The 16,668-nt window shown below is 44.4% G+C and overlaps 1 protein-coding gene across 1 annotated transcript; it reads right to left on the bottom strand.

The window, feature by feature from the left end:
• Positions 1–794: 794 nt before the first annotated feature.
• On the bottom strand, positions 795–7,212 carry LOC117191428 (neuronal growth regulator 1-like). The gene is made up of 10 exons (XM_033396298.1): positions 7,186–7,212; positions 6,580–6,681; positions 6,067–6,175; positions 5,029–5,205; positions 4,847–4,960; positions 3,636–3,812; positions 3,454–3,567; positions 2,243–2,419; positions 2,061–2,174; positions 795–1,309 (listed from the first exon to the last, which is right to left on the bottom strand). The coding sequence occupies exons 1-10, from the start codon at positions 7,210–7,212 to the stop codon at positions 1,170–1,172; spliced, it is 1,251 nt and encodes a 416-aa protein (XP_033252189.1). The 3' UTR covers positions 795–1,169.
• Between the last annotated feature and the right edge of the window lie 9,456 nt (positions 7,213–16,668).

The raw sequence follows: 16,668 nt of genomic DNA, 5'->3' as shown, positions 1-16,668 counted from the left end.
TAGAGCAACCAAATTTGGTATCCACACTCCTAAGATATCGGACCGAGACGAGTTTGTTTCAAAATTTCGCCACACCCCCTTCCGCCCCCGCAAAGGACGAAAATCTGGGGATATTCACAAATCTCAGAGACTATTAAGGCTAGAGTAACCAAATTTGGTATCCGCACTCCTGTTAGATTTCACTTTAAAACGTTTATCTCAAAATTTCGCCGCACCCCCTTTCGCCCCCACAAAGAACGAAAATCTGTTGCATCCACAATATTGAGGATACGAGAAAACTAAAAACGCAGAATCATAGATAATGATCATATCTATCAGATTGCTGAATCTGCATCAGATAAGATCATTTTTATAGCCAAAAGGAACAAATCAATTTGCACTGGCTACGCAGCCCCCGACGTCACGATCAGACTGATTTTCTGTCTCTCTCGCACGCACTCCTTGTCGTGTCGTTCAAATTAGCGGCGTCTGCCGGAGTGGCTCTCTCTCCTACTGACTTAGTATCGGGTATAACTGTAGAGTTGCGGTGGCCGCTGCAACTCACAACGTTCCCCCTCGTTATATTAAATGCATGATTTTTCGTGAAAAATCATCACTTATTAAGTGCATGATATTTAGGTAAAAATCATCACCTATAAAATGCATGATTTTTAGGTAAAAATCATCGCTTATTATGTGCATGATCTTTAGGCAAAAATCATGCATTTAATAAGCGATGATTTAAGCCAAAAAATCATCACTTATAAAATGCATGATTTTTCGTGAAAAATCATCGCTTATTAAGTGCATGATTTTTCGGCAATGCTCGAGGACAATGTCATCAGCTCAGCGTATGGCCGGTCATCGACTATGTCATCGGGGGTAGTGACGCGGTCATCGACGTGTCAGCAGCTGAGTCATTAATGACCCGTACTGCAGGGTATGTATAGAGAGAATTCTTAAGCTTGATGCGCTGTCTGTAAAGTTTAGCTTTGGGTTTGATTATGGGGTAGTACGTATGCTCGGATGTGGGCCTCGCTTCAATGAATATCGTATGAGAGAGAGAGAGAGAGAGAGAGAGAGAATTAACTAGTGTAAGATTAGGGCTAAGATTCCACCAATACATTCGTTCGATAGTTTGCACCTGCCACTGCTTCTTCCTTATGTTCCTTTTCCTCTGTGGTGGACGCTTACGAGATCTTCATGTATACACTCGTGTGGAATATCCGATAGCCGGTGGCAATGATTATCATAATCATATGCAGCTGCGATTGCATTGTCTTGGTGGAGCCGCCCACATGTCCGTGATACATGGCCGCCGGATTGTCGCCTGTGGCAGGAAGGAAACCGGGAAAAGAAGAGCAGTCAAGAAACCAAATGAAATGAAAGGAAATGAAAGAAATGTGAGAATATAAAAATGAAATTTTTATAAAAATTTAATTAAAATCATGAAGGAGAGCACTCTTATACCCACACACGAGGGAATGTGTGCATACTCGTATGTACAGAAATATGTGCTCTCCCACACGCTCGCGGGCTTAACTAACAAAATGCTAATGAGCGACGTCGCTTCATCGCGCCAGAAACTTATAAATTATGACTGGCTCCTAACTATGTGGGTGGTCTTTGTTTGGCGATGCTGCATATGTATCCATGTGTGTGGGAGTGTGTGTCTTGGTATGTTTATGGCCTGGCTTTAATGGCAGTTTGCCTGCCAAATGGCTGCTGTGTTGCCGTCGCCGTCGTCGTGTCGTGTGCGGGCAGTTTTAATCCACATGCTTGCGGCCGTGTAATTTTCATAAATTACTTTTATTGTTTTCTCTGTTTTCAGTCGCGTGATATATGGACTGCAAATGAGCTGCAGGAAGCAGCTCTCCCATCGCAACACACACACACAGACAGATACAAGCACAGATGGCAGTTCTTTGGTTTATTTCAAGTTTTAATTTCATTTGCGATGATAATTGAAATTTCCTTCAGGCAGACAGCCAAATGCAAATAAATATGACGCTACCGTCATTCGTTGCCGACGTACTAATTGCATTTCCTGTTCCTTCTCTAGGTCAGGGTCCATCACTCACCTTTAAAGATATGCACCAGGACACTGGCCGGCTGCGTGTTGCTGGCCACGCAGGTGAAGTTGCCCGAGTGTTCGCGCCGTGTACGCTGTATGGTGAGCTCGGATGATTGAAAGTCTGCAAGGGGAAAATGCAGCGCTGCAGGATAATGCGTGGACAGAATGGCAATGCCGCATGCCGCTTACCTTGCTCCGTTGACACGTTAATGCCCCGATCAATGTCGTAGTTAATCATTCGGTTATCGTGATACCAGAATATGTACTCGGACTCCTCCGTGTTCTGCACCACGCGGCACTGCAGCCGCAGCGTGGAGCCCGGCGTTAGGTAACGTATCGGGGGCCCAGAGATCTCGGCGCGCGCTTCTAACCGAATGGAAGGGCAAGAAAGCAGACGTTGAAATTCATTTGAAAGATAATCAGTTTACTCATAGTCATGGAAAGGCTTCTAAGCTATATCTACGCTTACTTGGCCCTCATTTGGCTGCTTTATTCCAGGCCTAAACATCTATTAAGAATTTTCCCCAGCCCAAGCGAACTCTTAGTTCTTGTCTACCTCTGACAGTCCAAGGTCAAGTCGAGTCAGAGTCAAATTTTTTGCCTCTCCAAACTGCTATCAATATCTTTCAGAGCCCCTGGAGCGGGCTCCAACTCCAGCCTTTCATCCGTTCACAGTTGGCTCCAGAGTTGGTTCAAGCCAAATGAGGGCTGTCACATCAGTTTCCCTGTGTGCCAAAGTGAGTGGAGCGGCTTTGTTTTTTGGGAAAGGACCTCGACCCAGCAAAAGGCCATTAGGCGCAGCACATTCAGAGTAAATTGTTTGTTAAATTCAGAATAATGTGCGTCAGTTAGCCAAGGACAGCGCGACGAGTTGAGAACTTGCTGAGTCGTTGCCATTTGGCCCGGATTTCCCCATCCTGCGTCCCTCCACCGACCGTCTCTAGAAAGTCTCTCAACCCTCTCCATCCCTTCTTACTGTCCACCTGTTCCACCGACCCCTGACATATGGACATTTCAAATTTCAGGTCGAGCGCATCGAAAACGATGCGAAAATGTGGGAAATGTCGTGTCGTGTGCGGGCAGTTTTAATCCACATGCTTGCGGCCGTGTAATTTTCATAAATTACTTTTATTGTTTTCTCTGTTTTCAGTCGCGTGATATATGGACTGCAAATGAGCTGCAGGAAGCAGCTCTCCCATCGCAACACACACACACAGACAGATACAAGCACAGATGGCAGTTCTTTGGTTTATTTCAAGTTTTAATTTCATTTGCGATGATAATTGAAATTTCCTTCAGGCAGACAGCCAAATGCAAATAAATATGACGCTACCGTCATTCGTTGCCGACGTACTAATTGCATTTCCTGTTCCTTCTCTAGGTCAGGGTCCATCACTCACCTTTAAAGATATGCACCAGGACACTGGCCGGCTGCGTGTTGCTGGCCACGCAGGTGAAGTTGCCCGAGTGTTCGCGCCGTGTACGCTGTATGGTGAGCTCGGATGATTGAAAGTCTGCAAGGGGAAAATGCAGCGCTGCAGGATAATGCGTGGACAGAATGGCAATGCCGCATGCCGCTTACCTTGCTCCGTTGACACGTTAATGCCCCGATCAATGTCGTAGTTAATCATTCGGTTATCGTGATACCAGAATATGTACTCGGACTCCTCCGTGTTCTGCACCACGCGGCACTGCAGCCGCAGCGTGGAGCCCGGCGTTAGGTAACGTATCGGGGGCCCAGAGATCTCGGCGCGCGCTTCTAACCGAATGGAAGGGCAAGAAAGCAGACGTTGAAATTCATTTGAAAGATAATCAGTTTACTCATAGTCATGGAAAGGCTTCTAAGCTATATCTACGCTTACTTGGCCCTCATTTGGCTGCTTTATTCCAGGCCTAAACATCTATTAAGAATTTTCCCCAGCCCAAGCGAACTCTTAGTTCTTGTCTACCTCTGACAGTCCAAGGTCAAGTCGAGTCAGAGTCAAATTTTTTGCCTCTCCAAACTGCTATCAATATCTTTCAGAGCCCCTGGAGCGGGCTCCAACTCCAGCCTTTCATCCGTTCACAGTTGGCTCCAGAGTTGGTTCAAGCCAAATGAGGGCTGTCACATCAGTTTCCCTGTGTGCCAAAGTGAGTGGAGCGGCTTTGTTTTTTGGGAAAGGACCTCGACCCAGCAAAAGGCCATTAGGCGCAGCACATTCAGAGTAAATTGTTTGTTAAATTCAGAATAATGTGCGTCAGTTAGCCAAGGACAGCGCGACGAGTTGAGAACTTGCTGAGTCGTTGCCATTTGGCCCGGATTTCCCCATCCTGCGTCCCTCCACCGACCGTCTCTAGAAAGTCTCTCAACCCTCTCCATCCCTTCTTACTGTCCACCTGTTCCACCGACCCCTGACATATGGACATTTCAAATTTCAGGTCGAGCGCATCGAAAACGATGCGAAAATGTGGGAAATGTCGTGTCGTGTGCGGGCAGTTTTAATCCACATGCTTGCGGCCGTGTAATTTTCATAAATTACTTTTATTGTTTTCTCTGTTTTCAGTCGCGTGATATATGGACTGCAAATGAGCTGCAGGAAGCAGCTCTCCCATCGCAACACACACACACAGACAGATACAAGCACAGATGGCAGTTCTTTGGTTTATTTCAAGTTTTAATTTCATTTGCGATGATAATTGAAATTTCCTTCAGGCAGACAGCCAAATGCAAATAAATATGACGCTACCGTCATTCGTTGCCGACGTACTAATTGCATTTCCTGTTCCTTCTCTAGGTCAGGGTCCATCACTCACCTTTAAAGATATGCACCAGGACACTGGCCGGCTGCGTGTTGCTGGCCACGCAGGTGAAGTTGCCCGAGTGTTCGCGCCGTGTACGCTGTATGGTGAGCTCGGATGATTGAAAGTCTGCAAGGGGAAAATGCAGCGCTGCAGGATAATGCGTGGACAGAATGGCAATGCCGCATGCCGCTTACCTTGCTCCGTTGACACGTTAATGCCCCGATCAATGTCGTAGTTAATCATTCGGTTATCGTGATACCAGAATATGTACTCGGACTCCTCCGTGTTCTGCACCACGCGGCACTGCAGCCGCAGCGTGGAGCCCGGCGTTAGGTAACGTATCGGGGGCCCAGAGATCTCGGCGCGCGCTTCTAACCGAATGGAAGGGCAAGAAAGCAGACGTTGAAATTCATTTGAAAGATAATCAGTTTACTCATAGTCATGGAAAGGCTTCTAAGCTATATCTACGCTTACTTGGCCCTCATTTGGCTGCTTTATTCCAGGCCTAAACATCTATTAAGAATTTTCCCCAGCCCAAGCGAACTCTTAGTTCTTGTCTACCTCTGACAGTCCAAGGTCAAGTCGAGTCAGAGTCAAATTTTTTGCCTCTCCAAACTGCTATCAATATCTTTCAGAGCCCCTGGAGCGGGCTCCAACTCCAGCCTTTCATCCGTTCACAGTTGGCTCCAGAGTTGGTTCAAGCCAAATGAGGGCTGTCACATCAGTTTCCCTGTGTGCCAAAGTGAGTGGAGCGGCTTTGTTTTTTGGGAAAGGACCTCGACCCAGAAAAAGGCCATTAGGCGCAGCACATTCAGAGTAAATTGTTTGTTAAATTCAGAATAATGTGCGTCAGTTAGCCAAGGACAGCGCGACGAGTTGAGAACTTGCTGAGTCGTTGCCACTTGGCCCGGATTTCCCCATCCTGCGTCCCTCCACCGACCGTCTCTAGAAAGTCTCTCAACCCTCTCCATCCCTTCTTACTGTCCACCTGTTCCACCGACCCCTGACATATGGACATTTCAAATTTCAGGTCGAGCGCATCGAAAACGATGCGAAAATGTGGGAAAAACTAAAACTGCCTGAGATTTTCCACCAGAATTTGTTATTCCACTCTAACCAGCAGAACGGCAGCAGCAAAAAAAAATTCAGTAAGGCGTGAAATTATCGAATACAGAAAACCAGCAGAGGAAAACCCAGATGAAACCTGAAGCCAAATAGAGGCCTCTACTTACCGACGACACTCAGGTGAAATACTATCGACGTGGGCGGATGAGTGGACACCTGGCACTCGTAGACGCCTGCATCACGTAGCTGCACGAATTTGATTTGCAATGTCCAATCCTGCGGGCGAGAACAAACAGCAGGACAAACCAGGCAAAAAAAAGAAGTTAGTATTAAAAGCTTGTCCAATGGAAGTCAATTTCCTGCCGTTGGGTCCGGCCCACTATTGCATAAATATTCTGCAATATTCTTGCCAGAATTTTTGTCACGTATCTCCGATTCGAGGACGACAAGAACCATAGCCAAAGTTCACAATGCAGCAAAATGTGAAAGCCAGAATGGTACGGGGACTGAGACCAGGACAGAGACCGGGACCGGGACCGATTTGGTATGCAGGTGGCGACGATCCGATTCCGAACCCTGTCGATGCAATCAGGTTTCCATCTGTCTCCGGTCTTCATGCCCCAAATCCACGCTCCACCTCCAACGGCCATCAACCATGCATATTACTCTGCGGAACTCACCTCGGAATGCTTCAAGTGCGTGGCACTGAAGCGCTCGTCGCTGCTATACGTTGTTAAGCCGACCGTAAGCAGATGATAATCCTTTTTGCGTAGCCACGATACCTAGAAATGGAAGGAAGGAGAACGGCACGGGATTAGAAGAAGGGGTGATGCCGTTAGCCAAACATAATGGACTCCCAGGGACGCTGCTCTGGGTTGGACGTTTTTTCTTGAATGTTAAACATATGCCCGGAACTGGGGCTGGGGCTGGGCCTGGCCCTGGGTCTGGGGTTGGATCTATTCTTGGGTGACCCGCTCAAATGTTTGCCAATCCATCAAGCGGCAAGGACGATGGCGATGACAACAGCTTGATGATGATGCAATTTTCAAATGCCGCAGATACAAAATGAATGGAAGGGCAGCAGCAAAGAAAAATCAAAAAGCAATTACGTGTAGGAATTACTACAACAGCAACAACAACAACAGCTCGAGATGGGACGACAATCAATATAATAACAGATTGATTGATCCTAGGTTCAAAGTTCGAATTGGCTAGCTATCAGTAAATAGACAAACAAACAAACAAATAAATGTAGGGGCGTGTGCTGGAGAGGAACCCCAATAAACCTTCTTCCCACTACCGTCCTGTTCCATCCTTCCCTGTTTGGGTGTGTACGTGTGTCTGTGAATGTGACTTTAGCCAATCTTAAATGACCATTAATCATTTCTTCTTTCCCACTTTACGCCACTTTTTTCCACTTTTCTGTTTATGATGGGAACCTCCAAAAAACACATCTATTAGCTTTCCATATGGAGTTATTGGCTGCTGCAGAAAATGATGCCATGTAGGCGAGAGGCCCGGAGTCGAGTCCTACCTAAGCGCATGTATCAATCAATTTTCAATTGATAAGAACCTTTATTTATTGGCCCACAAAAAGTAACGAAGTAAAAAGCAACTTTCTCCCAAATATTGACACACGCGAGCTACCAAACTCAAAGATGAAGCTGAAGTTTCCACAAAGCGGGGAGCAGAACAGATGTAAAGGAGCAGCAGCCAACTCGAAATTAAGCTGAAGGAGGAAATTGTTAAATCAGCTGCGTGTGCGTTTGCCTTTGCCAATAAAAAGGAATTACATTAATCAAAAGCCTGCGAATTCCTTTCCCTTTTGGCAGAACATATGTGTACGAGTAAGAGTGTATGAGTGTGGCGCATAAATCTCAGCTGCCACACACACACACACACACACATACATCTCCCGCGGCTGCTATAGTGGCTGCGGCGACTCCTGGTTCTGTGGCGCTGCATCTGCGGCACGCAGATAATTGTTTACATTTTACCTTTTCGAGCTTTATGTAAAATAAAAAGTGACGCTTTATTTATGGCCGAAAGCAACAGCACACACACCACAAATCACTTGTTAGCAAATTTATGCTAACTACTTGTCCCCTTTAGACCACAGTGCCACAGCCTGCCAATGCATTTATCGGAGAATCTCGATTCGTGACAGCCGCCCGCACTGACAGGCAGGGACCGGGACCTACCCGTCTGTCGGGTGCCGGGTAATTGCATGGCTTGGTGGCTAAATCTATTTCCCCCAGAAGTTTGAACTCACTTTACATTTTTGTACAGCCCCAGAGCTTCGGCACCCCTGTATTTCACTCGGTCCGTGGCATAGGTACAACTTTTGATTGGGTTTTGTTCTGATGCATGTTGTTGCATGTTATTGACGCACATTTCTGTGTGCTTTATGTTTCGCTGTCCAACCAATTTCTGTTCTGACACAATCCCAATGGCCAACAGAATTTTACGCTGGGCGAGAGGGAGGTGGTGTCGTGTGGTGCGTTGCGGTTTGGGCAAGCAGGGGGCAGGATGTAGAACTGTTGTAAAAAAGTACAAGCAACTTTTTCAATGTGCACAACTTTTTAACAAGCGATTTTAATAAAATTATATTTGGAAACTGCAACGGCAGCCGCCATTTTGGTTGCAACTTCGTCCCCCACATAAAAAGCACACACACACACAAAATGGATACTATAAAGCAACAGAGAAAGAGAAAACAAGGCTGCCTTCTCTGATCCGTAGGGAGTGTTGAAAATGTTGAATGAACTAAATTGAAGGCAATGAAGGTGCCGAATATATATAAGTATATCTGTATATCTGTACCTTTTTACTAAACGGAAATTGGAGCCCTCAGATTATGCCATCTGCCACATATACTTCTCAGCATTCGCAAAATGCAAGGGCATCACCGATTCGTTGCTCAAGAACTTCACTAATATCTGACCCTTTTTTATAAACCATTTTATGTGTATGTTTGCTTTTTTTGGCAAACTTTTGGGTTACACTTGAAGTGCAAATATGTAGCTATCCAGAAAAAAATTTGCACAATTTATTGTCATGCTATTTTCCGGCCACTTCGGTATGAATAAACGGTTTCTTTTTGCATTTTAGTTGACAACTGTATTGTTGTATTGTTCCTTGTCGAATAAATTGACTTCATTCCGTGGCGGGACTGATGGGCATGTGGTAAAGGGAATGTACAAATCGATGAGTACTTTCCCCTATTCCCATTCATTTGCACCCAATCAGTCATTCATCAATAATTGAGGGCAAATCAGACTCAAGTCGAGCTCAATGCAACGGAAATGCATTTTAAGTGCAATTACTGCATAATTGAACATCCAATGCAAAAATACCCTGTTTGCACTTGGCGCTCCGCAAATTAGTGATTTCCCCGAGGTAGGGGATACGATGGATATAAGATAATTCAAATGAAAAACAGTTATTAATGACGAGTAATTGGGCAGAAGATGGTTGGATACCTGACTGTTTATCACTCTTGTGTGGGAACTTGAGCTAATCTGCTAGTAATTAACATTTATTAGAGCGGAAAGTTTAGCCGGAGGGACAAATAAAACCTTTTGCTTTTACATGGCTGATGCAAAGCAAACGCGTGAATATTATATGTGTGGACGTTGACATGCAATGACTGCATCTTTCAAGAGGCGATGCAGTTACTGCACCGTCAAGTGGCCCGTGTGACACCAGCAGAAGGCTGTTACGCGCGGATCCCAGGCAAAACGCAGCCCTCCTCCCGCCCAACCGACCGAGGGGCGCTGCCGCATGACGCGCGGTGCGTAGCCGAACCAAACGCGAACATGCAAGAAAGATAGCTATTAGACTAACATTCGAGGAAAATTAGTACTAAACTTACTAAGAAACTAAGCATGCAATCAAAGTACAAATACCACTACAGTTACTAATTAATAGAAAGGTGTGTAAGGATTAATAATTTAATAAGAGGAAGAGAATTAGTGGTGGATATAATATGGTAGAGGGAATTATAATCCGAGCATAAGACCCTAAACGGTTCATGCAAGGAATAATTCGATCTACAAAGTGGAAGGAACAACGGTATAAAATTTCTAGTCAGTCTAATAGGAATCGTGAAGTTTATGCGGCTCAACAGATCAGGGCTGTCTATGTCACCCCTGATCAAGTTGTGCATAAATATCACACCAAGCATTTTTCTACGGTTAACTAAGGATGGGAGGTTTACTAATAGTAGTCTACTAGAGTAAGATGGGAGTCTTACACCCGCATCCCAGTTAAGGCCCCGCAGAGCAAAGAGTAAAAAGTTTTTCTGTACTGATTCTATACGGTCCTGGTGTACTTTGTACTGAGGGCACCATACACAGGAGCCGTATTCTAAGATCGGACGAACAAGCAAGAAGGAGTTGCATCCGAAAAGCCATCTTAGATATCCTGGTACTCCTCACTGCTCACTTTTTAAAGTATTTTCTCCATTTAAGAATGCGCACTTCAATGCTCTTATGGGGATTATGTCTTGTTTTCCCCCCAACTCTGAGCTTATCATTCACATGTTATGGAGCGGTCTTCAGGGTATTAAAGCAGCAGGCAAACAATCAACGCTTTATCGTTTAATACGATTCACTTCCTCCGCATCGAAAATAAGTGGAAATGAAAATTGCCATAGCTTACTTTTCAGCGGCTGTCAACTGCGTGAAAGGCGATTGTTTGCCTGCGGCATTTCCCCATTTAATGGCAGAGCACAGGGCCCCAATCCAAACATTATTCGTTAGCCAAACAATTGATGTTTGCATAGCAATTAAAATAATTAAGAATATGTACATGAGCATGGCAGCGACGGGACCTGGGTTAAGGTCCTTTGAGGCTGTCACGGCATTGAACTTTTCCCTATGCTACACACTCACGCACACACACAGGCGCTCCGACCTCCTGCGGTTCGGTATAATTGTTTTACGTTTGGGGTCAGACCCCGAAGAACCCTTTTGTCTTTCACTCACAAAAGTTTATAGAAATTATGGAGCCATTCTGTATGCTCAAGACACGGACACTGGAGAAAGAAATCTGGGTCAAATAGTCGTATTCCCCTTTGTTCGGGACATTTGTTTTAATAAACATTGTGACAGGCAGCAACAGCAACAGCAGCTAGAGCAATATCAACAGAGGACTATCCGAGTGGGCAGTCCCGCCTTTGACTATGGAGCCTTCATCAAGCTATCGACTTGAATGTCTTATTAGCTGGCAAACAAGTCCAGTGCCCCGACCTGTCCTCTCCTGGCCTGTACTATCTATTGTCCTGCTTGCGTGTCTGTCCTGTCGCGTCCCTCCTTCAACTGCCTTAACTACGGTTAAGTCTGCCGGCAACAAAGTGATAATGATTTGTATTCCTTCAAAAAGGTTTATGGCAATTTTCGTGCAACACTAACTTCTTGGAGCAGGACCCCTCTAAGTGGCTCACACAGTGCGAGTATTTCCCAGCCCCGTCCTGCCACGCTTCTCTAAGCTTATAATAAGCTTAAACTTGTGTCTGTTTTTGTGTCTCTGCCACTGTGTGTGTGGCTGTCATGGACACACAGCTACTCTCATACCCTCAATGACATTTATAATTAAATTGGTTTCTCAAAATAGACAAATTGGCGCATACTACACACACATATGCCTGAGGTTGCTCTGCACTTGAAGCTTCCATTTAAAATCATATCATCCTTTAAAATTCTTCTCCCTGATTCTTTACTATCCTGTTCTCTAGAACCGTCAATATGGCCTGAGCATACAATTGTGCATGAGTTCCTTCTCAAAGATTCGAACTCGAATCCAAGAATTACCGAACATGCTCCAAAAAAATGATGTACTATTTTTCCATGCACTATCAGAACGTTCGCAGTTTGCTGGGAAAATTGCGTTAAATTCATACTAATAGCGCGTCCTTTGATTTCGATGCCATCGCGTTTACCGAAACCTGGCTTAACTCCTCTGTCAATGATCACGAAATTTTCATTGATAGTTACACTATTTATAGAATGGACCGCCCATCTTTTGCAGGTGGGGTTCTGATTGCAGTTAAATCTGTTTTCTCATCTGAGTTATTCCCATTCAATAACATTCATGGAATTGAATTTGTTGCAGTCAAAGTTCGTGTTGGCTCCGCATTTTTCTATTTAACCTGCTCTTACATTCCTCCCAGGTCTGATGCTGAGCTTTACTTACACCACCTTTCAGCAATTAATAATGTTGTTTCTACATTAGGGTGCAATGATCGAATTATTGTCATGGGGGACTTTAACCTCCCATTTCTTTCTTGGCTGCCTTGTAATGACGCTAACCTGTTGTTTCCGAATTGCCATAATGACTTTATCAATGGGCTAACGGATATTTCCCTTGTCCAAATTAATGCCGTTAAAAACATTAGGTACAGACTTCTTGACCTCGTTTTTGTTAACGATGGTTCTCTTGCTACTGTATCTAGAGCAAGCCCAATATCTCTCCCTGAAGATCCTTACCATCCAACTTTGTTGATATCACTGGATTGTACACAATCTGGAGGTGCTGACAGTTCCATGGCTCTTTGTCACATAAAGTGTTTTCGCAAAACAAACTTTATTGATTTAGATCTACATCTCTCGCGTGTTGATTGGTCGTTTCTTTATTCATTACCGAACATAGATGCAACTGTTAACTCGTTTTATAGTTCTATTTACTCCGCCCTTAATACGTTTGTTCCAGATATCACTGTACCTGTATCGTCCAAGCCTCCCTGGTTCTCCAAGTATTTGTCATACTTAAAAAATAATAAATCCCGGCTCTATAAAAAGTACCAGAAGTCGGGCTCCACGTTGGCCTTAGCTCTATACTCCTCCGCTCGCTCTCTGTTCCTTGCCGTCAATAGTCAGTGTTATAATCATTACCTTTCACAATGTAGTAGTAACTTTCGTAGTGATCCTAAAAAATTCTATTCGTTCGTTAATTCTAAGCGCAAGTCAAACGTTTTTCCTCCGTCCCTGCATTACCAGAACAAAACAGAAGCTTCTGCTGTTGGTATTGCAAATTTATTCGCTAACTTTTTCCAAACAACGTACTCGTCTCATATTTACAACGCATCCACTCCGTATCCGTACCAGCTACCTCAAGCTAACAGCATTTTTCTGCCCTTTTTCGAGGAAAGCGTTGTTCTGGACGGTTTGTCATCTGCGTTTTCTGCGGGTCCAGATAAGGTACCAAGTTGCATCTTAAAACACTGTGCCCAGTCCCTTTGCAAACCCTTGACCTTTCTCTTCAACCTCTCCTTGGAACAGTCTTGTCTCCCAGTAATTTGGAATGAGTCCTACATCATTCCGCTTCACAAAAAAGGTTCAAGATCAAACATTGAAAACTATCGTGGTATCGCAAAGCTTTCCGCCATCCCGAAGCTTCTTGAGTTCCTGGTCACCCGGCAACTGCAACATCTTTGTTGCAGCTTGATATCTCCGTCGCAGCACGGTTTTTTCAGACATCGTTCAACATCGACTAACCTTCTTGAGTGTTCTAACCTAATCCACCGGGGTTTTCAAATTGGTTTGCAGACGGATGTAGTTTTTACGGACTTCAGCAAGGCATTCGATTCTGTGAACCATGCTCTGCTTATTCAAAAGCTCTCTTTATTAGGGTTCCCAACGAATCTTCTAGATTGGATTTTGTCCTATCTCTCTAACCGTACTCAAATACTGTTAATGTTACTTCAGGTGTGCCACAGGGAAGTCATCTGGGCCCGCTTCTGTTTATTTTATTTGTGAACGACCTTCCTCAAGTTATAACATACTCTACTACACTAATGTATGCTGATGATGTCAAAATCTGTCTTTCTTACTCTGATTGGTATTTGCACACACGCCTTCAACTTCATCTAAGTGAACTACTATTGTGGTGTTCAACTAATCTTCTTTTTCTGAACCTTTCCAAATGCAAACTTATGACATTTTACCGTCGCGCTCCTCATTTAGTCTCATATGTTCTAGGAAATCATGTCCTTGAGCGAATTTCGAGTTCAAATGACCTCGGAGTCCTTTTTGATCATAAGATGTGTTTCAACACCCATATAGCTGCAACTGTAAATAAAGCTAAGGGTGTTTTAGCGTTCATCAAGCGTTGGTCCAAGGAGTTTGACGACCCGTACGTTACGAAACAACTGTACATCTCGTTAGTACGTCCTATATTGGAGTATTGTTCTTGTGTGTGGAGCCCGCAGTAAAAAGAGCAGCAGGCTGTTATTGAATCCGTGCAAAAGCAATTTTTAATTTTTGCCCTTCGGAACTTTAACTGGGACTCGGGTAGAATCTTGCCACCCTACCGGTCTAGGCTAAATCTAATTGACCTGCCGTCGTTGCACCATCGCAGAATATGCAATGGCGTAATGTTCGTGCACAAGCTCCTTCTTGGGACTGTTGACTCCCAAACTCTCTTGGGTCAGATTGACTTGGCCGTTCCATCCAGACCTACCCGTACTTTTAGGCCTATCCGTCTACCCATATGTAGGTCTAATTATGCTGATCATGAACCTTTTAGGGTTTTATGCCATAATTATAACTCCCTCTGTCAAACCCTATCCCCTGAACTGTCTCTTAAACTAATTGCATGCAATATTTATAATCATTTAAATTTAGCTAACTTTAAACTTATCTTTTTCCGCCTTTAGTAACTAAGTACCATTATTAACAGATAATTTGTTAATTTAATAAATAAATAAATAAAAAACGAGGGAGAACGTTGTGAGTTGCTGCGGACACCGCAACTCTACGGTTATACCCGATACTAAGTCAGTATGGCTCTCCTCCGGCAGACGTCGCTAATATTAAAAGACACGACAAAGAGTGCGTGCGAGAGAGACAGAAAATCAGTCTGAGCGTGACGTCGGGCGCTGCGTAGCCACTGCAAATTGATTTGTTCCTATTGGCTATAAAAATGATCTGATCTGATCCAGGTTCAGCAATCTGATAGATATGGTCATTATCTATGATTCTGCGTTTTTAGTTTTCTCGAATGTGCAATATTGTGGATGCAACAGATTTTCGTCCTTTGTGTGGGCGGAAGGGGTGGGGCGAAACTTTGAGATACACGTTTTATAGTGAGATCTAACAGGAGTGCGGATACCAAATTTGGTTACTCTAGCCTTAATAGTCTCTGAGATGTTTGAATATCCCCAGATTTTCGTCCTTTGCGGGGGCGGAAGGGGGTGTGGCGAAATTTTGAAACAAACTCGTCTCGGTCCGATATATTTGGAGTGTGGATACCAAATTTGGTTGCTCTAGCTTTTGCAGTCTCTGAGATCTAGGCGGCAAAGCCGCCTATGCTACGTGTGTGTTAGAGAGAGACAGGGCGAGAAAAAATGAAATTGTTTTCTTGATGCTGGCTATAATAATAATACGATCCAATTCAGATTCCGCAGTCTTAAAGATATGGTCATTTTCTACAATTCTACGTTTTTGGTTTTCTCATATCTTTAAAATTGTGGATGCCACAGATTTTCGTCCTTTGTGGGGGCGGAAGTGGGCGGGGCGAAGTTTTGAAATATTTTTGTAGCAGTGACATATCACAGAAGTCTGGATCCAAAACATCGTTGCTCTAGCTCTTATAGTCTTTGAGCACTAGGCGCTGAAGGGGACGGACAGACGGACAGACGGACGGACGGACTGACAGACAGGGCTCAATCGACTCGGCTATTGATGCTGATCAAGAATATATATACTTTATGGGGTCGGAAACGATTCCTTCTGGACGTTAGACACATCCACTTTTACCACAAATCTAATATACCCCAATACTCATTTTGAGTATCGGGTATAATTACAGGACCTCGATCACATTAGAATAGCGAACGAGTTGTCAACCAAGCAGATCGAATGGCTGTTTAATTTCCCGCTAAACCCCCATGCAGGTGGGTGCTGGGAAAGATTGGTACGCAGTGTGAAGAGGGCCATAGGACACGCGCTGCATGACAAAAACCTGAAAGAAGACATACTGTATAGCCTAATGTGTAACGCTGAAAACATAGTAAATTCTAGACCGCTTACACACATTGCTCTGGATAGCCCCACAGACGAAACGATAACCCCTAATCACTTTCTTTTAGGTTCTCCCAATTCTAGCCAGACACCACATCCACAAGAGGAGAAAAACCAGCCAACTCGAAAGGAATGGCACATCGCTCAGCAGATCTCACACTCATTTTAGAACAAGTGGCTCAATGAGTACCTACCAGACCTATGCAGACGGACAAAGTGGCATCACCCAATGCCACCACTCGCTGAAATGGACATTGTTCTTATCTGTGATAAGAATCTTCATCGATCTCAATGTAGTACTTTCTGCGTATTTCTGCTATAATTGTGTTTTCATTCTGGTGTTTCCATAGCTCGTGATAATGTCGCACGATCAATTTTGTAACGTGATGCCCTTGGGGCATTAATATTGGACGCCTGGTTTCTTCTCCAATTGAACATGCGTTATTAATACGCCCATTCATGCGGATCACTCCTCTTCCGTCTATGATCGGAGAAAACTTCCACAGCTTGCTGTTCTTTTCGATGGACTGTCCAGTCAATAGCGCCACCCGCTCATCATGAAATGCAGCATCCTGTACATTGCGGATCACTATGAGTACAGCTTCTTCAATTTCAGCTACATCAAGGTAGACTTTTCGTTTGATCTTACGATCACACATCCTGTAGACCCAAGCGACAACTCGCATCAGCCTTGTAAATGAAGAGAACCTTTCCAGCAACTCCCTGAATACGATATTGACAGATCCA

This window comes from Drosophila miranda (genome assembly GCF_003369915.1).
Source record: "Drosophila miranda strain MSH22 chromosome Y unlocalized genomic scaffold, D.miranda_PacBio2.1 Contig_Y1_pilon, whole genome shotgun sequence".
Lineage (NCBI taxonomy): Eukaryota > Metazoa > Arthropoda > Insecta > Diptera > Drosophilidae > Drosophila > Drosophila miranda.
Note: the sequence above shows the minus strand (reverse complement) of the source record. Positions and strands in the feature narration are given on the sequence as shown.